At 47.3% G+C, this 25,536-nt stretch overlaps 2 protein-coding genes across 2 annotated transcripts in view; both read right to left on the bottom strand.

The window, feature by feature from the left end:
- Positions 1-22,089, bottom strand: part of LOC133359886 (receptor-type tyrosine-protein phosphatase beta-like) — a 57,667-nt gene extending 35,578 nt beyond the window's left edge. Inside the window, exons 1-3 of the mRNA XM_061578448.1 lie at positions 21,916-22,089; positions 20,020-20,124; positions 7,336-7,369 (exon numbers count right to left, since the gene is read on the bottom strand). Of these exons, the coding sequence (XP_061434432.1) occupies positions 7,336-7,369; positions 20,020-20,124; positions 21,916-21,987 (211 nt within the window). The 5' untranslated portion in view covers positions 21,988-22,089. The remainder of the gene's footprint in view (positions 1-7,335; positions 7,370-20,019; positions 20,125-21,915) is intronic.
- The window catches only part of LOC133359832 (receptor-type tyrosine-protein phosphatase beta-like), a 425,084-nt gene that overhangs the window by 50,068 nt on the left and 349,480 nt on the right, over positions 1-25,536 (bottom strand). The gene's annotated exons all lie outside the window — the stretch shown is intronic.

Below are 25,536 nucleotides of genomic sequence, written 5' to 3'. Positions count from 1 at the left end.
TAACATAGGGCAAAGTACCGTCCGCGATAACACGTGAGATGTGTATGCAAGCAGAACAAAGAAGCATCCAACATCTAGAAGCATCCAGCAGCATCCCAATGTCTTGTGTGATGCTACACCGAGGCAGCCGTACAACCGCTTATTCCCAGTCGTGCGATGTATTTCCATCCACTTGATCGTGTTATCCAACTCACATCCACGTTATAAAAAATGTTTCCATTATACATTTGTAAAGTAGCTCTCTCAACAACTCAACACATAACTGCGAGTGACTATGTACACTTGGGTATTGATACAACACTTCTTCTGAGATAACATAGCTCCCAATCATAAGACGACTCGCAGATGATGGAAACGACCCGATCCAAGGCGACGGCGATGGTAGTTCCCCACAACAAGCAGCCCCAAGTCTCCACTCACGCTGCTACTTATGCTCGCCTGCTCCGGCCACACCCTAAGCCTAAATCGATCTCACCGCACCTGGCCTGCCACTCACGTCCTTCTCACACTTCCCCGCCATTGGATCCCGTCTCATGAATCCTCATTAACTTTTCCATTAGTAACACTTCTCCGCATTGGATCCCGGTGCATGAATCCTCATTAACTCGTCCTTCTCTGCCTTTAGCTCCCGTCTCATCCATTAGAAACCATGGTCCCGGTAGCTCGTCCATTAGTAACCATGGTCCCAGGGAGCCACACTGTCCCGCTATCCCTCTGCACAGTCATTACATCATGCCCCCCCTTTAAAAAAAAATTGCCGTCCTCGGCTAACACAATTTCAGACAATATCTATCTAGGTCGAATCACCCATTTAACACAACACATACCAATCGTTTGAGAATTGAAAAAACAACTTACATTTCTAGAACCCCAATGCAGACAACCGCAACCAACCCCATAACACAACAATAACGCCAAAACCTGAACAACACGGGGACGCAACCTATGCGATCATCCTGCAAGCCACGGACATTTCGAATATTAGGACGCCCACAACACAACAAACAACAACATCACGGTGATCCGTCAGCGAAATGTCAAGTACTTGAAGTCGGTCCTTCTCCCCGGGCATATTTGTGGCCGTCAATGGCCAAGAGGTTTTACACTCAAGCCCGGAGGGGGTTTTGAGGTCTTCGGGCACTTCTGACACCAGGAATCCACAACTGGGGGTAGAACAACACATCCTTCGGCGTCCGATTACTCCGGCCCACCGGCCTGGCCTATCCGACACCCTAGACCCCGACTGCAGAATACTGGTGATGAATGATGCAAGACTAAGACAACATACTGCTCCAAGCACAACTTATGGCAACTCAGCAGCAACATCTCACTCGCCCTTGCCCGACCGCGGCCGTCCAACTTCATGACCTCCACCGGCCCTTTACCTGGCCGGTGCAAATTTCGGGGACTAAAGCAATGGCACTTCGTAACCGACTCAGCCATGCTCTATCCCGTACTACACCTCCTCTGACTCACACACTCCGACACATCACAGTATCTGACTATTTACAGACAAGGAAGGTTTTTCCCTTCCTGAGGCCGGACCCCATCCACCCCACCCTAGAGGCGAATTTCCACGGCCAACATTCCCTCAACAGGAACCGCATGCACCCCAAACAACTTAGTATTAATGCCACAACTCACCCTTCCATGCTTTTCAGCATGTGTCCTTATTCACTTCCGTCTCAGCACTCGGCCCAAATCCGTCGCATTCCACTAACCTCCTTCAGAAATATTATTTTCGTCTGAAACCCCGCAATTTCTGTATCCCCGAATAGGATCTGCAGGAACGGTTCCCCCATCCCCTCGATAATGATAGCACCCAGAGCGGTACGAGTCCGCAGCCCTTTTTGCTTCCAAACAGCCCAAGGAGAACCCCCATCTCCTGCCAGCCAGGTCTCCCCATTCGCTACAATGTAATAGGACCACTATCCCTGAGCTCTGCGAGCCTCCGGCCCACTATTCCAGATGTGCCACGGAGGGCCTCAACCTCAGGGCCGTCAGATAGGACCTACTGCTCCAGACGCACCCTGAAGGGTCTCAACCTCCGGGCCGCCCGATCAAGTCTCTTGCTTCAGATGCACCACTGAGGGTCTCGACCTCTGGTCCATCAGGTTTAGCCGTCTGTCGCCACATGATGGGATCATCACTCCCCAGTAGTGTGAGCCCACAGCCCACAGCTCTAGATGTGCCATGGAGGGTCTCGACCTCCGGGCCGTCAGGTCAAGCCGTCTGCAACAGCAGGACGAGACCACTACTGAACTCACTACTGCTCGCCTATGGAGGGGGGGGGGGGGATCCTCGTAACATTCGTGCCCCCACCCCCCCCGGCATCGGAACACATCCTGGACATGCAACAATTGCAGGGGCATCCTGGTCAGGATCTATTCCCCAGAAATAGGTCACAGTCAGCATCCCAAATCCAATTACTGGCACCACAATTCTCACTTCCCCTATTCTGATACAGGCTACGACGCTCCCATTCCTTCATAAGCCCTACACACAATCACCACAGAACACTCCACGGTCCCTTAATCTAAAACCAAACTCCACAATCCCTTAATCTAAAACCACAATTCAAGGCACTCATCTCACAACACACAATTCATAATTTCACCCCATACACAACATATACAATTCCCAATGAACCAGCCACACACCCTACACTACTCGGCCCACCAACAGTCTCCACTGCGTGACCGAGTTCGGCTTCGACGCATCCCCGATGACCCTGATGCATGAGGTGATTTTTAGCAGTCGGGTGTCTGGTGCATCGCGACTCGCCTGGGCTGGGCCGTAGCTGTCGACAAGGCGGTGGACGCAGGGGGTTCCATGATGTCCCCATGACACTTGGCATTCCCATCACGAAGGGTCAAAGCTGGCTGCAGCTGAGCAGGCGAGCCAGGGCACCCGCGACGAAGGCACCAAATCGGACCGGGATCGCCACTTCTGGAGCCATCCCAGCATACCCCATTGCTGCCCAGCCCCTCCGCAATCTGCCACTGTCATTCCCCCCTGAAGACTCCTCTTCTTCCTCCGATGGCTCCACAACAATCTTGGATGATCGGCCAGTCCCTCCTTCCCAGAGTCGGGATAATCCGCTCCATGCAGCCCCCAAGTCCGTCCTTGTAGGGCCTCCCCCGCTTACCAGCATCCCTCGGCGGATTGTACACAGCTGACATTTCCTTGTAGGCATCCTGGAGCGTGGATCTCCTCTCCTCCCGGATAGCCCAGAATACCGTGAGGCCCTCATCGTCAAGAGCTGTAGGCAAAGCAGATAGCGCCTCTTCTTCCATCCAGCCGACAGACTGCTACATTGCTCAAAACCAGTGGGTAAAGGCACTCCAGTCTTCCCCCGCCGCCGTAAATTATTTAATTAATGTCAACCATCGTGGTGCTCGATGGCTCCTCACTTCGCTGTCCAAGACGACACCATCATCACTGCCTCCCGCACAGACTTCAAAATGGCGGCCTTTGGCTGTGTCTCCACCCGTGAAATGGCGGCCCCCGACTGCGGGAACCCCGATCGCAGGCGGACACTCCACCATCCATGCCCGACTTTGCGGCTCGTCCCCAGCCATGTCGGCTCCCGAAGTCGCCACTCTTTTCTTCAACGTCATGTCAGCTACAGTCAACCGGAGCCAATCCGCCTCTGCCATCAGGGCTCAGCACTTCTCCGACGCAGGTGCCACATCCTCGGCACCCTCAGGCTTCATCACCAGGCTCCCGGCTCCCGGGGCTGCTGGGCGAACTCCATGGCCGTCTCACTTCTCCTTCTCTGAAGATGCTACAGGTGGGTTCTTACTATTTACCATCTTCGGCATTTTAAAAATAGTCACTTCTGACATCGCTGTAATGTAGCTCTCGGAGACGCCGTCTTGTCTTCTGTATATTTATTATGAATAAAGTCCAACAACAACTCAACACATAACTGCGAGTGACTATGTACACTTGGGTATTGATACAACACTCTCCTTCTGAGATAACATAGCCTCCAATGTTAAGGAGACTCGCAGACGATGGAGACGACCCGATAAAAGGTGATGGCGATGGCAGTTCCCCATAACAAGCAGCCCCAAGCCTCCGCTCACGCTGCTATTTATGCTCGCCCACTCCGGTCACACCCTAAACCTCAATCCTCCTCACCACACCTGGCCCTGCCGCTCACGTCCTTCTCACACTTCCCCGCCATTGGATCCCGGCTCATGAATCCTCATTAACTAGTCCTTCCCCGCCAATGGCTCCCATTTAATTAATAGCTCGTCCATTAGTAACCATGGTCCAGGGGAGCCACAATGTCCTGCTATCGTTCTGCACTGTCATTACACATTCATCGCATTATATCCAATTCGCGTTATGAAAACAGCACACGTTATAAGAGAACAGACTGTAGTTTACCCTGCAACTCTCCCAATGAGTGAAGGGGCAGTTGTGCAGGGAGTGGAGGGTTGCCAAAATCGGCCTCTGTGGAAGAAGCTCATGAAGAATACTCCTACGGAATTGTAGACAGTCGCTCTCCAAAAATAACGGAAGGCAGAGGAATAATACTCACAATGAGTGAAGCACCAGATGACTAAATAACAGCAAGTTCGCAGTCGGAGGGGGGTGGGGTCACAGGTGGTGCATCCGCAAAGAAGTTCAACATACATATTCAAGCAAACCTCCCATAGTTTCTGGGTCTGTCCCGTGACCTCCTGCCAGTGAAACTTCAACAATTCGTGTGACCTCTATGTGTATCTCTCTGTGCTTTGCTTTGTCTATTTGCGTGTCATTTCTGTATTGATTCTTGTCTCTGTTTCTCTGTGGTTGTTTCTTTGACTCTGTGCCTGCATGTATATCTCTCCAGCCCATCCCACTATATCCGTTTCTATCTCTGTCGACTCTCTCCTTCCCCTGCATCTCTGATAAGCATGGTTGGCTACGTACTTGCAAATAAAGTTCAACATACAGGTCTCAGAGTACGCAGGCTTAGAGTACGCAGATCCACTCATACGTGACCAACCCCGATTCATACTGACACTTGTGACTTGTACTTGTGCAACACGCACGGGGCAAGAAGCGAGTCAAATCATCCCCGCCATCACGGGAACATGTATTTGAGGGCGTATAACTGTATCGCTCGCTCAAGAAATGAGTCCAAAAAATGTGTGTTCTATCTGACCTGGATGCTACCGATGAGTAGTGAATAATTTACTCTACAGTCCTGTACTCTATAAAAAATGTGGAGTGACTAACTCGGAGACGATTAAACTTGGAGGTACTTATATTTTTAACGAGTACCATCGGATTATACACACCCGACATGGGTACACACTCTACAGTTGCTCCCCTATGCACAACACTTCGTGGGTTGCTAGCCTAAACAAATACTAACCGTCTAACACTGACGGCGCTAGAACCAAGACAGCGAACAACTATCTCGCAGCGCAATATCGAGTGAAGACGACAGCGACAATGGCGACGAGACATCAGCAACGATGGAAAAGATCTTGAACAGCATGACAGAGATCCCACTCCAACGACAGCCCCGAGTGTGGCCTCGCTCAGCCCGGTAACGCCCCCTTTCTGGAATCTACTAGCAGGTTCTGGAGGCTTCTCGATGGGCCCCCCTCTGTGACCTTTTCCCTAGATGTCCCCCTCTCATGTCTATCGTAGCCTGCTGACGTCAGTACTGCTGTACACCACAGTTCCCCTTTTTCACCAGCAGCCAGCACTATGCCACTACATCACCTCCCCCCCCCCTACCCGTGCAAAAACACAGCTTCTGGAAGAAACGCAGATCAGCTGAAACCACAGCCTGGCTCATGGCAGTGGCCACCCGAAGGACGACATGCCTCGTCCGGCTCGCCTCCGATGAAAAGGCGCCCCCGTCAAGGCCAGCAGCGCGCTTTAGAAGGCAAGAAGTGTCTCAGCCTCCCCCCAACTCTGCAGCACAAACCTTCAGTGCACATTGAAAATGGCAGCCAAGCGCATGCCTGAGGCAGAGTCGCAGAGTCTCCTCGTCAGACCACCCGATCAAGGCGCAGGCCGCCCCAAAGTGGCTCTGAAACACCGTCCCGTCGCCTCCTGCCCCATCCAACTCACGGAGGGTAGGCAGGCGCTCTCGCGGAAGGCGCCGATGGCATCTTGAATTTGGCGGGAACCAGTTCCCGCTACGCCAACAAAATGGCAGCCACTTGCTGCGCCGCGCCCACGGTGGGTGAAATGGCGGCCGCTTGCATGGGCGAGAAACCCGCCAGTTCCCGCGCTGGCGCGGCGGTGGAAGGCGAGCCATCCGCCAGGCGCTCTTTAGGTGCTACAGCCTCGGGACAGATGACCGTGGTCCCAGATCCCGGGGCTGTTGAGGGGATGACGTCCCCGTGGTTCTCCTCCTCCAAGAACAATACCGGTGGGTTCTTCCTTTTCGCCACTTTTGACATGACAAATTTTCTTTTTCTTAGCACTTCTCATGCCAAATGTAGTGACTAACTCGGAGACAATAAGACTTGGAGGCACCTCTTTTATTTAACGAGCACCATCGGATTATGCACACCTACATGGGTTCACACTCTACAGTCACTCGCCTATACACAACGCAACGTGGGTTGCTAGCCTATACAAAACACTAACCGTCTAACACTGACAGTGCTGAACCGAGACAGCCAACAACTATCTAGCAGCACAATATCGAGTGAAGGCGACAGTGACGATGGCAACTAAACTACAGCGACGATGGCGATTATCTTGAACAGCACGCCAGGGATTCCACTCCAACGACAGCCCCGAGGTCCCTCACAGGGGCCCGTATTATACTCTCAGCGTGGCCTCGCTCCACCCCGGCCACGCCCCCTCTCTGGAATCTACTAGCGGGTTTCAAAGGATTTCCCGATAGGCCCCCCTCTGTGACCTTTCCCCTAGATGTCCCCCTCTCATGTCTATCGTAGCCTGCTGACGTCAGTACTGCTGTACACCGCAGTTCCCCTTTTTCGCCAGCAGCTAGCACTATGCCACTACACATGTATTTACATTGTATTCATTGTATATACCCTCTTACATTTTATATCTACACTCGTATAGGCGTACCACAACTTATGCAAATTCGCACGTACGTGGGGATACGCAGAACCTAACCCCTGCCGCGTACTTTGAGCCCTTACTTGACATACATATATGTATGTATCTTTATGTTGTCTATAACTATATGTACCTCTCTCTTATTGATGCTGTGTGCCTCTCTGTCCTTGTATCCCATACCTCACCCGCCATAGTCCACCTGTACCCTTCCCAACCCCCTCCACAATAGTGCAGAGGAAACGTTTGAATCATGATTTTTAGTGCAACTAATTTAGAGCATACCTGATATCGAACAACCATTTGCAACTCTTGCGACCTAGGAAAAAAAATCACACGATGAAATGTATCTTACATCACAACAACATTGTACCTCGTTAAATTCACAATTATTATCGCTTCATATTTTTCGCAAGTGAATCCCGATTGTGTTACCGGCATCGTCTCACGAGTCCCCGTATCCATTCAGAGCTTTCAGAGAGCAGTTCAACCCTTCGTGTCAAAGAACAACTCACAGAAAACGATACCACAGAGCTATTTCCACATGAAAAATGTGGCAATAAAACAGGTGACTACCTATCTGTTGTGTTCCTTTTTAATCTAATAAGTAAAACTATACTCTTTGGTTCTTTTGGTAAAGTCACATAGGCATAACATATAAAATAAATTAAATCACGACGTTTCGATTGCAACACGAGCAATCGTCATCAGGTGTGAAAACTACAGCAAGAACATTTTCAGCTTAAAATGTTCAGCTAAAAATGTTCTTGCTGTAGTTTTCACACCTGATGATGATTGCTTGTGTTGCAATCAAAACGTCGTGATTTAATGTATTCTATATTTTATACCTACGTGACTTTACCGAACGATCCAGAGAGTATGGATTCCTGCAGTCACTTAAACTTAAAATCTACAGTAAAACTATGTTATCTTAAAAATAACGTTCATTTCTATACTGCAGCTAAAATGAAGGCTCTCAATTCTATGAATCAGAAACTCAGGTTTCAACATCATCTGACCACGCAAAAGAATGTTCCCAATATTGTTTTCAGTTTCAGGTTCAGATTGTGCATATATAGCAGAGATAGCATCTGTGTTTCACATCGGTCTCATCTTGAGACCTCGGGCAGTAATTTCCATCGTATGTTGGTCTGCGTTTCTCTCATTGCATTCACTAAGTTCATCTTCTGTTTTGACTTAAAACGTTCCTGACTGCAGAAATTCATATTCTTTGGTTCTTTCGGTAAAGTCACGTAGATAAAAAAATAACAATAAAAAAACACTAATGTAGACTGTAGCCTGGTTCTTAATCGGAGTGAGTGTACTGGCAGTCTATAATGTAGACTGTAGCCTGATAATTAAGTTTGGAGAGTGTACTGGCAGTCTAAAATGTAGACTGTAGCTTGGTTCTTAACCTGAGTGAGCGTATTGGCAGTCTATAATGTAGACGTATTCTTGGTTCTTTCGGTAATAGAAATATAAGAAATATATAAAAACTAAAATTAAAATAAACTAAAACCACGACGTTTCGATCACATCACAAGCGATCGACACGTCGTGTTTTTAAATATTTTTAAAATATATTTTAAATATTTATATTTTATTTTTATTACCGAAAAAAGCAAGAATAAGTCACATTACTATTTCATCTGGCTGTGAAGCTGATTTTCGTTTTGCAATTGAAAACCTTAAACAATTGGTTCCTGCCATTTTCGTGAACCAGATTCTGTTCCTCACTGCTCACCAAACTTATACAGAGTTGATGTCACTGCAACAATTGCCAAATAGGACATGTGACGGCTGTATATACACTGAGACATACACGTGTAGTGACATAGACTGGGTCACTACGGCACATAGCGCTGGTTACTGACAGAGAGGGGAATTGTGGGGATAACAGCCGACCTGCCAGCAGAGCAGGGTGTAGCAGCTGATCTTCCAGCAGAGCATGCAAGGCCATGGAATGGGTCACAAGGGTGCTTAGCGCTGGTTGCTGGCAGAAAGGAGCATATGAGGGTGTAGTAGCCCAGCTGGCGAACAGGGCACGTGATAGGCCGGGGTAAGGGATGTGGGGTAAAGGTGACTGACGGGACACTTGGGGGATAGCCCAGAAACTTCTGGTGGGTTGCAGAAGGGGGCGTCGCCGAGGGCGGAGCTAGGTCACGCTGGGAGGCATGAAAGGGAAGTCCCGAGGCTGGATCAGGTCTGTCGTTTGTATGATACCCGTCGTGCTACATTGTCGTCTTAATTTCCTCGGCGTCATGGGTCAGGCATTATGCCGGCTGCCCTGACCCGTTTGTAGTTATCCCGTGTGTGAGCAAGTGTCCCGGGTGGAATAAACGTGTTTTGTCTCCTATTATTAGTGTCTCAGAAGTGACTTGGTACACACGTAACAAAATGCACGATTGTGTGATACAACAATGTTGATTGAGATGGTGTCTGTGGTTTCTTCCCTTGGCACAATATGCGACTGTGTTTCTACGGTGCATCCCCTCCCGGATAGTTAAAAACCACCACCGGCAGCAGCATGCCAGGTGGAGATGGGGCATCGGGTGAAAAATCGAAAGGTAGGGACCCAATTGGCCGCGCAGGAAAGACGGACCCGAGACGGGATTTTTGAATAAGGAGGTAAGAATGGAGGTAAAAAGGGGGGGAAAGGAAAACGGTTGGGGCAGTTCTTCTCCAGTGAGCCAGCTACCCAGTCGGACTCCCAGCTGCTTGAGCGTCCGAGAGATGCTGGCGTGCGCAGCTACAACTCGACCCAGGCAGAGACCTCCCGAACCCTCGTCCCTCCGACTCCCAGCACGTCCGTGAGATACCGTGAGTACGTCCGAGGGGTGAGGAATAGCGCGAGGGTTCCCCGAAGATTTGGATAGAAATAGGTGGGAGGCGGCTCGCTGGGTATTCTGCTCTGGGTCACGCAGGTTTTTTTTTCTTCGGGCGAACTAGTAATAAACTTGAGCACAGAACAACGACGCCATGTGGTTTCTGTGTGTGTGGGGAGAGCGTAGGGGTGGCGTGAGTACGTGCGTGTTTGCACAGGGGATTAACGCGAGAATATTATCTTATTATCTTCAACACGATCGGCGTTGTGCCCGTGGCTTGCGCTCGCGTGCGAGTTTGTACAGGGGATAAACGAGCGAACATTATCGTCCACTCGACCGTCGTTTTAGTTCAAGTGCGCGCAATCGCGTGCGGGTTTACTAAGCGCATTTTACGCAGTGTGTCCGCATAGCAATGCGCGCTTTACGCAGTGTGTTTACGTAGCGACGATTGCATTGCGGGTGTCGCCGTGGTGCGTAATTCGAGTGTGCATGCGAGTGAGGTTGCGCTGCGTAGTAACTCATTACCTGCGCCCACATTCGCACGACAGCCGCGCTATTTTTAGCGAGAGCCTTGGCGAGCAACCTGCGCCACCTCGGCATTAGTGCGGGTGTACGTGGGGAGGGTGTTGGGATAACCCGAGGCAGTGGGGAGCCAGCCACTAGCCATGCCCCACAGAGAGGACGCTGGTGCAGGGAGGCCGATCACCTGATCGGCGGCAGCCCGGTGGGAAGGAGAGGAGGTGGAAAGGGAAGAGTAAGAGGGGGCGTTAGCCCCCACAGCTGTACTAGTAACGAATTGGCATGTTCTATTAACGTGACAACCTTTACTAGTTGGCTGTCGGGTGGTGGCGGATTTTAACGACTTATTAACTGGTCGTGGAGAAGCATTGTTCTGTCCCTTAAGTTGAATACGGTCGTTAAAAAAATGTGAGTCATTTGTTTAATTTTCATCACATAATCGTACCAATTAATTCATTGATGTCACACTAAACTTTTATAAGCATCTATATTACGCATCTACACACCTCGCATTAATTTAATTGTTTTGACATATTTATTTTAATCATGTAATCTTGCCCGCGAATTCATTGATGTCCACTAGCCATTTGATAATAACCTATGTTACAAATCTACACACTCGCATGCACACTATTGTTTTGAAACATTTATTTTAAATCACATAATCTTACCAATGAATTATTTGATGTCCCTTTTTGCAATTTGGCACCTGTTTTTTTAGCACGGTTCCGTATGAATAGTCATTTTAAGCACTTTCCTATCGTTGTGTATTGTCGCGTTTACTAATTCAAGACTCAACATTTAAATCTTATTGACATGCTAATTTATCCAGCCCCCATCCGTCCCTGCACGCCACAAACCCTCCCGCCCCCTTGAACTCCTGCAGCCACGACAGCTTTAAGTCAAAACTCAAAATTTTAATCTCATTGACATGCTAATTTTACTCTACAAAACCCCTCCCTTCCCCCCCCCCGTGCCGATATAAAACTACAACAGCAGATTATTATTTCTCACCTGATGACGGACGCTTGTGTTGCGACCGAAACGTCGTGTTCTATTATTATCTTTTCTATCTCCGTGACTTTACCGAAAGAACCAGAGTATGGATTCCTGCAGTCACGAACGCTTCATATCAAGATTATACAACACAGCTCATACTGAAGGAGTGCACTGCATGCAGAGGCATGGCCAGCTGCAGACCGTCTGGCTGATTGCAAGCCAAGAGCGGCGAGAGACTGGGAGACTGCTGCCTTAACCCCAGCAGTGCGAAGAAGATATTGGTGCTCGTTCACGGAAGGAGCATCTAGTGGTTGCATTGTACCAGATCTTTTGTAATTGTAACATCACTTAATCACATCACTAAAAAGGTGTGTGTGGGGGGGGGTGTACACTTTAATGGGCTCATAATTTGGCTAATTGTACACCTAGACATTCATAGTTTTTCTTTGTCATATATTGATGCGTATGGTTGCGTCGATCACTTGCGTGTTTTTCATGTATACTGTAGAATAATGATGCAGAGTTGACGTGATTATGACACTAGTTGACGCGTTGATCTGCTAAATACTCAGCGTTGTAGTGTACTGAGTGTCCAAATGGTTTATTTCTGTTTCACGAGTGGTCTTGCTTGAAGAAGCCTGTACTGCTGGACGGATCTATGAACCTGTGGCCATTGTGAAGAAGGTCTTATTATTGATGTAAGAAAACTCTTAGACACTAGCTTGTGAAACTCTATGAAATTAATAATGAATATTGTAAGACCCTGCACATACAATCAATCGGATCTCAGGGTCTGGAATCTATCTGCAGACAGATGCCCATGAAATATAAATTAATCCATGGCATATGAGGACCTTGTCTTTCTCTGTGATAAAACCTTGGATTAGCGTTACTTTCAACTCGGTGTGGTTGTTGGTACAGAGCTCTGAGTTAGATTACCAGAATGAATTACATGGCATATGAGCGAAGTGATACGTAAAAATAATGGCTGAGGGTCGTAACCTCGGGACGCGAGAAGAGGCCAGGAAGAGGGAAAAAGAGGCCCTGATGGAGGAAAGTAAAGCTATGACGAATGCAAGGCAGGCTATGATGCAAGCGATAATAATTGCATGCTATAAGAACTTCAGACCGACGTGATCTGGCAGGGGAGACTGTAGACGCACCTAAACAACAGAGTGACGCAGCAAGCGATCATACAGAATACGCTCAGATACGTAGATCCGAGCTAGATAACCTTAAGGCAGAGATGAAGGAAGTTCTCAAATATGCAGCAAATTACAGAGGGTGACAAAGGTTGTCTGTCAGGCAGCTGAACAAACAAAATCGTCATTCCCAGGTGGCAAACTCAAACCATATGACAAAGATAAATCACATGATAAACACAAATCACAGGATCAGGGTAAATCGTCACGATATGGGCAAGAATCATGCAAAAGTCACAAGTCATGTGATAAAATGAAATAGAGACAAATGACATTCAGTCTGCGTCCTGTGAAAGTTTTTATACTGAGACGGCCAATTAGGACCAGCCATCTAGAAAGGGGGCTCTCAGTGATAAAACGTTACGGTTGAATGAGGCTATCAAGGGGGGGGGGGGTAATACTTTTCGATCCAGAAGATACGTTTAGAAGTATACAGAAGCACTTGTATCATGTTAAAGTTGTCGCGGGGAGGTGAAACTTAAACAAGTCAAAGTATAAATCACTTCTGTTGTGCTTGGAGTTTGCATGAGGATGCAGGTAAATGGGTAGAGCCATTACCAAATACAACCAGGGATAACTTTGATTGTCTTGGGCAGACGTTGATTCAGATATATGGAGAATATATAGACATGTTAGATAGCATCAATGCAGCTAAAGCTATGTCTCAACGAGTCTATGAGGACGTACGGGAGTATCTAATACAGTTCAATCGTGCTTACTATGCAAACCGAGTTAGCAGCACCCCAGTGGATGACCAGGTATTCAAGGTGATGTTCTTTAATTTCTTGAAACCGGAAATTATTCGGGATGTCAGGATGATGTTAAGCCCAGAAACAGCCTGCCTACACAATATTGAAAAAGGACAGTGTGCATAGCTTGGACGGGCAAGCGGAGCAAAGGGCATCTGCCTTCAAATAAAGCCCCGGTCCATCACCTTGTACAGTTGCATTTAGAAGAGGATGAAGTTCTTGTAGGCTATGGCAGTGTTGGGAGAACACTCAATTGGACACCGAGGGTCAGGTTTAAAAATACAACTGGCCAAGTGACGGAAAATGATCCGTGAAATTACCTCCAGGATAGAGGGGGGTCGGAGATGATACAATTCTACAGGACAATGTCAATGACAAAGGCTGAGGTTTAATAATCACCCCAGGTTTCGGGAAAATGTTACGGTTCCATATGACAATCCCAGATTTCAGGGAAATGCAGCTCAACCATACAATTATCCCCGATTACAGTCTATTCAGGGTCCAGCTCAACCTGGCTCTCCACCATTAATACCACCATTAGCAACAAGTGGACAACCACCGTGTAGAAGATCGATGTGCCAGATGAGAATGATATTACTCGAGAGGTGATAAATACATGTTACAGCTTGGGGGAGCCGATTACTGCCGGACCAGTGGGTCATAATTGTCAGACAGTGACGGTGCAAGGAACCATGGCCGGCGATGCTCTCTGACACAGGAGCTGACATTTCAGTGATGTCTAAGGGATTATGTGACGATTTTCATAGTGCTCTGACAGTTCGAGGTAAACCATTTACCTTTATTCCCAAGGGATATTACGTTATCTGGATGTGAGAACATCCGCATACGATCCCTGGGTAAGGTGTTAATGGAATTGATAATTATATTGGCCTTAAACTGACTCGCTCATTTGAACATTGTGCAACATGCCCAGAGATAATACTTGGGATGGAACTGCTTAATCGTCTTAAAACCGTTGTACATTATGGTACAAATCAAATCTGTGCCCCATTGGACACATACACCTATAAAGAAACGCAGAATAAGCCAGAGGCAAGTTTTATTGAGTTCCAGCCCGTAACAGAGATGCTTGGAAGCTGTGGCAGGGAGCGAGCTTGGACTGCTGAACTGCGAGCTACATGCTGAATTTACGACCCGTAGTGAGGGAGTTTGTGAGGGTGTTAACACTAGTGCCTTAGAGCAGAATGCATGTCTCTAAAAATATACTCCGAGAAAAGCATTTCAAAATTTTTACTGCCTCCCAAAGATGAAGTAATTAAAGGGGTATTGAAAACAGAACTCTGCCAGAGTTGACCAACAATGTAAATAATGAGTCTAAAAATACTGCCAGTGCTATGAAGAATCATGATTTTGTGGAGCACCAAAAAGCTACTGCATTGATGTTTAACCTAACAGTGGATGAGGACAAACAGCAGGGGGCAAAACCTGATTGCCAGAGGGACGCAGAGCACATTTCTGAAACCTCATACAACACAGACACAGAACATGGTGAGCATGAGTTAAGAGCTCATACTTTGGCCGATTATATTAAATACTCAGCTTTGTAGGGTACTGAGTGTCCGATTAGCTTAATTCTTTTTCTTGAGTCGAATTGCTTGAAAAACCCCGAAACTGCTGGACAGATGTGTAGTGACGTGGAATGAGTCACTGTAGGCATGCCGCTGGGAGATTGGTAGACAATAGAATTAGGGGTAACAGCCCGTTCTACCAGATGCACCTGTGGGCAAGGCACGGAGCCCTCTCAGGATTCAGAGGGGTGCGAGGGCCGAGGGCAGAGCCTGGCCACGCAGTTCAGGATATAAGGCGAGCTCCGACTCACAGTCGGGGCTGCTGCGATCTGGAGTGGAACTCGTCGTGCCGTCGTCATTGTGATCTGCACTCTCTTCGAGCTATGGGTCCTGCAGTATGTTGGCTGTCCCAACCCAGTGTGTGGTTGTCCCCTAAGCCTGTGAAGGCCGGAATAAAAGAGAGTACCTCCTACTAGTATATGTGAATTAGCACACTACATTTGGTGTCCGGAGTGTTAACAAAAAATATATTTTTTATATATATTGTAGGGTTGTTAGGAATTTAGTTTTTTTCCTTTCGAATCCTTGAGGGGGATATAGATTATGTCGAAGTTCGCGGAGAGGAAGGCATGTCCTTGGACGAAGAGGACGACGGCGAAGATGGTTCTTGGGCAGCCCCGGCAGTCGAGACCCCAGCAGGGGTTCCCGGAGTGGAAGTCCCGACAGGGCAGTAGGTGAAGCACGATGATCTCTCGCCACAGCCGGCTGGAGAAGGGCTGCAGGCACTTGGCGCATGCATTGTGGAGCTGCTCTCCGCGGTGACGGCGCTGGTGGGGCAGCTGGGCAAGGAAGAGCCAGTGGAGGGGGCTGCGGATCAGGGGCAGCGAACGGGCGACACTCCACCGTCACTGCTGAACAAGGGCAGGTATCGAGTCGCGCAGAAAGTAACCTACCGCTGATGGCTTGTCCGGGGGCGCCTTCCCTCGTGCAGCGGCTGCCGTTTCTCAAACTATTTTTGGCTATGGGCGGTGATTGGGCAGCCATCTGGCAGTGGTTCTCCACCACTTGCGAGCTTCCGGGGTGGTCCATTGTGGAGGCACTACGTATTCTTCCCACCGCGCTGGATGACGCAGCCTTAGCGGCATTTTTTTCCATTCCCGAGGTGGACAGAATGATGCTGCGTCAGGCGTATTGCCAGTTGATGGCCGTTTGTGACCCAACGTGCGGCGGAAAATCGTCATGCGGAGTCGAGGGGGGGGAGACTGAGACGCCCCTCGCCTTCCACAGTGCACTACTGTCGCTGGCCCAGGATCCATACCCAAGGATGGAGCGGGCAGGACTGGATTCTCTGGTGCTAGAGAAACTGTTGGCGCTGGCTCAGAAAATTTACGTTTTTTTGCCGGCCACAGAGGAGGACGACCTGTCCTCGATTCAGGTAGCCAGATGCATTCAAGCCCACTGTAACCTGTGATGACGTGCCGGGGTGGCAGCCGGGGTTGGATTTCCATTAGGAAATTGTGACCAGGAGCATCAAGAGTCTCCTTGGGTCTGCGCGTCAGGTAGTTGGAGCCCGCGGGGGTGGGTCGGAGCAGGACGATGACGGGACCAGTGGAGGGGGACCTTGCCTCCGCTTCAGGAATTTTCCGATGTATTTATTATGAGTAAATTCGATGTGGGCCGCACGTCCCTGATGCGTCACCATATTAATATGGGTGGCGCCGCTCACATTCGTCAGAACTCATTTCAGTTTAGTCCGAAGGAAAAGGACTATATTCATCAGGCGGTCGACGAGATGTTGGCCGCCGATATAATCTCTCCATCAACCAGTCCGTGGGTGCTCCCATAGTCCTGGTTAAAAAGAAGAACAGGAGTTTGTGGTTCTGTGTGGACTTTGGGAAATTGAATAGGGTCTCTGCGGTGGATGCGTATCCACTCCCACGGATGAATGATTCGTTGGATGCCCTGTCAGGGGCACAGTTTTTCTCCACCCTGGATCTATTGTCAGGGTTTTGGCAGTTTGCCCCTGGATGAAAGTTAAAAATCCAAACTGTGTTCCAGACACCAAGGACTGTTTCAATTAAGCATGCTTCCGATGGGGCTTCACTCAGCTCTGGCCATGTTCCAGCGACTTATGTAGTTGGTACTGTCGGGGCTCCAATGGGAGTCATGTTTGATCTATTTGGATGACGTAATTGTCTTTGGCCACACATTTCAGGAACATCTGCAGTGGTTGCGTGTGGTATTTGTTAAAATGCAGGCGGCTATTTTGAAATTCAAGCTGCAAAAATGTTACCTCCTTGCAAAGATCGGTTCGATACCTGGGGCACATTGTTAGTGAGTCCGGGATTGCCATGGACCCTGACAGGACTGCATGCATAAGTGGCCTACCCCCATGTCAGTGGGTGAGGTCCGCAGTTTTGTGGGGTTCGTGTCGTATTACCGCCGCTTCATGCCCTGGTTTGCGACAATCGGGAAGCCACTCCACATTTTCACGGAAAATGGCCAAAGGTTTTGGTGGGGGACTGAGGAGGATGCCGCATTTGTTACGCTGGGCGACGGCCTCATGAACGCACCCCCTTCAATACCCCAATTTCTCCTTCCATTTGTTGGATATGGACGCCAGTGATGCCGGGATCGGCGCCGTGTTGTTGCAGGTCGAGAACGGGGTGGAGAGTGTGGTCGCTTATGGTAGCCGGGTGCTGTCTCCCACAGAGCAGCGCTATTGTGTTACATACCATGAGTTGTTGGCTATCGTGCACTTTGTAAAACAGTACCGCCCGTACCTCTACAGTAGGCAGTTTATAGTGCACACAGATCACGCGGCTTTGCAATGCATGCTACGTGTTAAACAGCCGTCCATGCAACTCTCGCGATGGTTGGAAATCTTGCAAGATTATTATTTCAAAGTCACCTATAGGAAAGGGTTACGCCACTGCAGCGAGGATGCTTTGTCACGGTTATCGCCGAAGAGCCAGTGTGCACGTTTGATGGGCGCTGGCCGTTGTATCCTGGCGAGCCGGGCACCGTGGTTGCATCGGTAGATGCTCCGCCACCCATACCGGAGGTGGCACGTGCTACTACTATTGGTCTTGCGCACGAGGAATGGGGGTGCCTCCAAGCGGCGGATGCCTCCTTACTAAAGTTACAGCGCCGTGTTAATGCACCAAGCGATTGGAAGGGTCCAGGGGGTATGTCCCCCATGGTTCTTCGAGATGGACTACTTATGCGCTGGGATACAGAGGTACGGTATCATTGTGCCAACTGCTCTGCAGGGTAGAGTAATGAGAGCTGACCATGTGCGATTGATGCACCTTGGGGTGCAGAAAACGTTGTCTACGTTGAAGCGGGACTTCTTTTGGCCTGGGATGACAGTGGCCATTCACAACATGCTCAAGGGATGTATAAAATGTGCCTGCTGAAAGCCTCTGCTGAGACTGACCCGACCACCGCTGCAGTCCATTGGGGTGTCCCATGTAAACGAGCTCATTGGCCTCAACATCCTCGGGCCATTTCCCACCACTCCAAGGGGAAATAAATTCTTGCTGGTCGGTTTAGAGTACCTGTCATGGTGGCCGGTTGCATGGCCTCTTCCAGATCACTCAGCGGCGTCCATTATGGATGCGTTCTTGCATGATTATGTATTGGATAAGGGTGCCCCGGAACGACTCCTCATGGACCAGGGCCGAAATTTTTTTTCAAAATTGTTGCAAGAGGTATGTCATTTGTTGGGTATGAAGAAAATTCGAACCTCGCCCTAACATCCCCAGATAGACGGGATGGTAGAGAGTTTACATAGGACACTTACTGTACGTCCATATTGTGTCAACGAGGCACAGTCCAATTGGGACCTACACGTTCCAGGAGTTCTTGTGGCTATAGCATGGCCCCTCTTGCCTCTACCGAATTCTCCACGTTTTTTTATGTACGGGAGAATTCGAATGTTGCGTGGATATTGCAGTGTTCGTCGTCCTGCTACGGGACGTTTGGAGGTCAGCGGACAGCTGTTTTTTTCGTTTGGCGGAGGGGGTGATGTAGTGACGTGGAATGAGTCACTGTAGCGTGTGCCGCTGGGAGATCGGTAGACAATAGAATTAGGGGTAACAGCCCGTTCTACCAGTTGCACCTGTGGGCAAGAAACGGAGCCCTCTGGGGATCCAGAGGGGTGCAGGGCCGAGGGCGGAGCCTGGGCACACTGTTCAGGTTATAAGGCGGGCTCCGACTCAATCAGGGTTGCTGTGATCTGGAGTGGAACTAGTCGTGCCATCGTCGTTGTGATCTTCACCCTCTTCGAGTTGTGGGTCTGGAAGCATGTTGGCTGTCCCGACCCGGTGTGTGGTTATCCCCTAAAGCTGTAAAGGCCGGAATAAAAGAGTACCTCCTACTAGTGTGTGTGAATTAGTACACTACAGATGTATGAACCAGGTAACCAGTGGAGAAGGTCTTATTTATGCAAGAGAACCCCGAGACACGAGCTTGCGATAATCTATTAAAATAAATTATGCATATTGTGTGAACCTCCAAATACAACAGAAGGGATAATGTAGGGATAGTGATAGGGCTAGGTAGTGCTAGGGGTAAGGGGTAGTAATAGCGGTAGTGTTAGGGTAGTTATAGTGGGTTGGGGTAGTGATAAGGGTTGTGTAGGCCTGGTTGTAAGCTGGGGCATGGATTAGCAGTAGCAAGATGGAATAGCGGCGAAGAGATGGGGGTTGTTTTAAGGGAAGAACAGAAGCCGGTTCGTGAAGATGATGGTACGTGTACTGCAGTAGGAGTTGGTTTCAGTGGAGGAGAGAGAGAGAGAAGGGAGAAGGAAAGAGCGAGACTGCATGCAGGGTGGCAAGGGTGGTACAGGAAGAGACGGTAGAGACTGGGAGCATGGAGGACCGGATGGGACAGTAGTGTATCTGGGTAGCAAAGCAGAATTGAGCCTGAATGAGCGCTCATATGGGCTACCATCATGCAAGAAACGGTCGGTGTTAAAATTGCCAGCGCCAGGAGATCAATTCTTCGAGGTGTGAATTGCAATCCCAGTAGGCTAACCATTTACATAGCGGCAGCGTCCCTATCAGTCACTCAAACAAACCTCCAAACAAATGAGTCTCAGACTATTCAAGCCTTGGGACGTTGTGACCCTTGTTCAGTTTACCGTGGCCAGCATCAGCACCGTCAGTAGCAGCTGCGTTGATCCGGACAAAAGCCGGGAAGTTGGCACCACGCGGCCCATGTCCAAACGGTTTTGGGACAACTTTTGCTGGAAGTGAGAAAGGACACAAGTATGCATGTTGAACTTCTTTCAGACAGTACAATAGCCAACCACACTAATCGGAGGTTCGGGGGAAGGACAAACTAAACACAGCAACCAGCAGTTCCTAAAGAAATTGGTTCTCATTGTAGTAGTGGTGTAATGTATAATGTAGTGTTGTGCATAAATGTGGTCTGTAGTGTATTTTGTATGTGAACTTCGTTTGCACCGTACGCAACCAACCCTGCTAATTGGATAACAGAATGACGATGAGCTGTGGAGTGTTTTGTCCTTATAGCTCGATCCAGGTGAATACGTTCAATTCAAGACTTCAATAAGGTGAAACAACATGAAAAAAATTCAAATAAACAGTGCGAGTGCAGTTATTTGATCGAGACAATTTTTTGTAAGCTAGTTTTTTTTACAATGTACGAGAATACTTGATATTGCCTTCATCGTGTTTGTGTGTGTATGTATATATATAATCTACAATTCAAGAAGATAGGTCTTGATTTTAAGTCGTCACCAGCAACCATCTAAAGTTGGGACAATTAACCTTGGAAAACAGTGATAAACGTGGATTGGTATGGTTGATTTCTGGAACTTAGATCAAAAGATTGACTTGGTATTTTTTATGAAAGTAATTAACTTACAATTTTTAAGCTATGCATATTCAAAATGTTTATAAAACGTACAACTTTACAAAGCGTGTTTTTAAACCTTCATGTAATCTTCTTGGTTCTTTCGGTAAAGTCACGTAGAAGGGAAGTAATAAAATAATAAAAATAAAACATAATAAAACAATTCTCACGACGTTTCGGCCACAACGCAAGCAGCCGTCCTCAGGTGAAAACCAGGTCCGTCGAGGCGACAGAGTCTGAATGAAACAGCACACGGGCTTAGAGCATATATATAAGCTGGGCGCATTGACAAAGGAATTTGCATATCAACAGGAATTTAGCATATTTATGGGAAATGCAGGAATGTAATTAGTACTGCATATGCATGTGCATTATGCAGGATTAACAGCATCAAAGGGAGCTGCAGTTACTGCTGCTGCAGCAGTTGCTGCTGCTGCTGCAGCAGCAGTAACTGCAGCTCCCTTTGATGCTGTTAATCCTGCATAATGCACATGCATATGCAGTACTAATTACATTCCTGCATTTCCCATAAATATGCTAAATTCCTGTTGATATGCAAATTCCTTTGTCAATGCGCCCAGCTTATATATATGCTCTAAGCCCGTGTGCTGTTTCATTCAGACTCTGTCGCCTCGACGGACCTGGTTTTCACCTGAGGACGGCTGCTTGCGTTGTGGCCGAAACGTCGTGAGAATTGTTTTATTATGTTTTATTTTTATTATTTTATTACTTCCCTTCTACGTGACTTTACCGAAAGAACCAAGAAGATGAATCCCTGCAGTCACGAAAGCTTTAAACCTTCATGTAATGTTAAGATGTTTCGCACAATGCGCCAAGTTTTATCTTATTTTGTTGGTGTAAATGTTAATAGTTGGGAGTATATGTAATATTTAGCAAGCTAAATAAAATGATACTTGACACTCTACGAAACAGAATTACACTTGGCTGTATATGGAAGCGTTTCTCGGGCAGGTGCATTATGGTGCTCTTATAGACGAGTTAAAAGTGGTAGACACGGCACAAATGTTTAGTTAAATCTACATAGTGCTATTTATAACTACGAATAACTACATAAGCTGCATAACTACAAATATCTACGTTAGCACATTGCATTTTGAACTAAACATGAAATTGTAATACTGCACCAGTGCATGCTCACCTCTCCGACCTCCTCACTTGTGTTGGACACCACATTGAGAACTTGGCTATAAGTGGGTCTGAGGTTGATCATGAGGTAGCTTTATCCTCTTTACGGAAAGAAGAATGCCGAAAAGTGCCTTCAGGCAAAAAAAATACTCAACTGGGGTAGGCCAGCATTAGTTCAGTTATGACGGCTGTCAAAGCACCTCTGGCATTGTTGAAGTTTTGAGGTGGGGGGTTAAGACTTGCACTTAATTGGAGAGCATTGAGGAAGTTTTAATATTCACATGCGCAGGGTACGTCATCGTTATAATGCAACGTGGCCAGTTCTCCAGACTAACAATGAAGTTGCCGGCAAAGAAGACCTCCATTAGGACATCCGCCTTAGAGGCTGAGCAATTAAATGAGCTCATGTGCAGGTGATAAATGGATTGTTAGAACTCAAGACTGATATATAGACGGCTCTGGAAGGCCTTCTTACAGCAGTGTATAAATCCTGAGTTGATGATTTTTCGCCATAGAAGGAACACTGCTGATTTCCAACTGGGTAATATTCGTGATATTGATCCTCTAAATGAAATAACAACCTTGATTACCTTTGTACAAAACTGTTTGTTCGTTTAGTTTGTTGTCCTTCCCCCGCACCTCCGATTACCATGGTTGGCTACGTACAGTGCCAAAAAAGTTAAACATACATACATTATGTTCTCCTATAATGCTGGAGTAGTTGCATTACTGAATACCACGTTATGGAAACATCGCGTTATTTTAAATATATAATATCGGGTAAAGCAGTCCTCGATAACACGTGAGATGTGTACTCAGGCTTAACAAAGACTACGGCACGTGGGTAGCATCGAGAATCATCCAGCAGCACTCGAATACCTTTTTGTGATTCTAAGCCGAGGCAGCTTTACGACACTCGCGCGATATCGTTCCATTCGCTCAAATCGCAATCAAGGGACTCCTCTAGTTACGAACGTTCGACTTATGAACTTTCAGAGATACGAACCAACCTGTTATTCTGTCCAGTTGCCCGTTTGGACCGAGAGTCGTAAGTTCAACAAGCACAAATGGCGGTGGTTGTTTGATATCAAGCACTGGTTAGTTTTGAATCTCAGAACCCAAACACTGAAATGTTTACTAAGGTGTTGGCAGCTATTCACGATACTATTGCCTGTTACAAGTTGATTTATGAAGAGAAGAAGAGTGACTGTGCAGACATCTCTTGGTAAATTGTTCAAGAGAGTAGAGAGGAAATACGAGCACCAAAGGGAATTAGCATCTACACCTACAGAACATGAAGAATCAGGGGCATACTCTTTGGTTCTTTCGGTAAAGTCACGTAGGTAGAAAAATAAAATGAAACAAACATTTTTTTTAATTTAAAGTTTTCGTGACTGCAGGGATTCATATTCTTGGTTCTTTTCGGTAAAGTCACCGAAAGAACCAAGAATATAAAAAATAAAATATCACGACGTTTCGATCGCAACACAAACAGTCGTCCTCAGGCGGAAAAAATAATCCAGCAGTGGAACTGCTGCAGTCACGAAAGCTTCAAATCAATCAGTGGCATCTCCATCTACAGGAGATTATACAACTTTTTAAGACAATCCGTGTTTAGTACACATGCCTTGCAACATGTTTGGAATTGACAGGGGTAAAGTTGGGCTTAAGAACAAATAGACTGACGAACAGACCTCTGGAACCAAACTTGTTCGTAAGTAGAGTCCCTGTATATCCAATGTGCATCCACGGAATAAAAATGTGTCTTCCCAAATACATTAATAGTGTTATATTCAATTTGCGTTCCGAAAACACGTGTTACAGGAGAACAGACTGCAAACACAAAATAAACGTAAATTAGAGACAAGCCCCCTCCCCCCATACATTGATAAAACATCATGATGCATGTTTGTTCATTGGAGATGGTAGCCTTGTCGTTGCCCCACCTGTGGCATGTGTAGCCGGTCCACCCTGTTCCTCTACTGTGAATCTTTAACGAGGAAAATAGGTCGGCTACATAGCCAATAAAAAAAAATTCGGATATAAGTAGGTATATACTACGTGTCGTGTTGTCCTCCGGAAAAGTGGGCAACTCCACAACAGTTGAGCACCAGAGATTTGTGGAATGGCAAAACTTAATATCAAAGTGCTCTTAAAAGGGCATTTGCGTAGTTGCAATAATGATCATATACACTCTCCACAACACCACAGCCCAGTCCCGCAGCATGGAATCCGCTCAAATCTAAATTATGTTAACAGCAGCTTGTATCGACTAACATTTAACATACAAACGTCTGCCAAAACATATGTAATGCCTCTTAAATGCCCTAGTTCCTGATAATACTTAAACGAAACAACACGTTTCACAAGGCTATCACTATCTGCAGCCCTGGTGGTTTCCACTAGATTCATCTCGAACAGTCGGCTCGATGGTTACCACGATGCCGATCTCCAACAGTCTCTGAGGCAGCGACTCGATCGTGGGCCTCGCTCCCCCTTATTTATCTGTTCGGCCATACCCTGGTAACTTCCAGCACTCCCCCCCCCCCCCCCCCCCCCCGCGGTAGATTCTTCCAGCATTCTCTATTGTCTTCTACTTCTCTTCTCGAACCTTTCTCTCACCTGTTTCCACCCATCTCCATTGACCCCACTATAACCCTTGCCACATACAGAATACCCTACAAAAGAATTAAAATTAAGAATCAGTTTTACCATTTTGTGAGGTGTTAAGATTTGAAAACACGACATAGAGCATACCTTATGCAGGAAATAATGTCTGCATTAACCACACGTACTTGTGCTGAACATACAAACAAACAAACTCTGATAATATGTGCATTGTCTTTGAAACTGATTGGCCTACACCATAGTATTTTATGGCCTAGTCTCAGTGTCAGACCAGAGAACGCCAAAGGACGAACAATATTTTGAAACTTGCATTGCCTTTGTATTGTGCACCTTTTGGCGTTCTCTGGTCTGACACTTCGGTGAATGCTTTTGTTCAATGGCTAGTCAAAAGCCGTTACTGCTGGATGGTGTATGCTCCTTGACAAGTCAAGTTGGGCACGATTGTGTATTATTAATAGATAATGGGTTAAATTGCTGCCGAATCAAAGCACTTGTTGTCGTTAAACCAGCCACCACCCTACACAGCCAATTAGTAAGGTTTGTCACGTAAACATAACATGCAAATTCGTTACTAGTACAGCACGCCAGTAGCAAAATATGCGAATTGGTTTTTTACCCTTTTATCTGGCAACAAAACGGACACCTTTTTTACTAGGAGTCGTGTTTGCATTGACCACAATACATGCGGCCAGAATGCAAACAAAAAACACAACGCTGATAATGTATGCACTGTCCTTAAAATTGATTGGTCTACACCTGAGACAGCTTTTCTTAGAGCCTAGTCTCACATGGTGTTGAACAAGATGACGCCAAAAGGTGCACAACTCAAAGACAATGCACCATCAGCGTATGAGAGCTCGGTAAGCATTTACACCATTGGAACCTCCTTTGCCAGTAGGAAAAGATGAACATTTTTTTTGTCAGTTTTGTTGGCAGATAAAAGGGCCGATCAACTGTTGTGATGTTCCGTGAGGATTATAATAATTAAATCTAAAGATTTACTCAA

The sequence above is a fragment of the Lethenteron reissneri genome, chromosome 66 (assembly GCF_015708825.2).
Source record: "Lethenteron reissneri isolate LAM-NWPU_2019-01 chromosome 66, ASM1570882v1, whole genome shotgun sequence".
In the NCBI taxonomy this organism is placed as follows: Eukaryota; Metazoa; Chordata; class Hyperoartia; order Petromyzontiformes; family Petromyzontidae; genus Lethenteron; species Lethenteron reissneri.
This window is presented reverse-complemented; position numbering and strand designations above follow the sequence as displayed.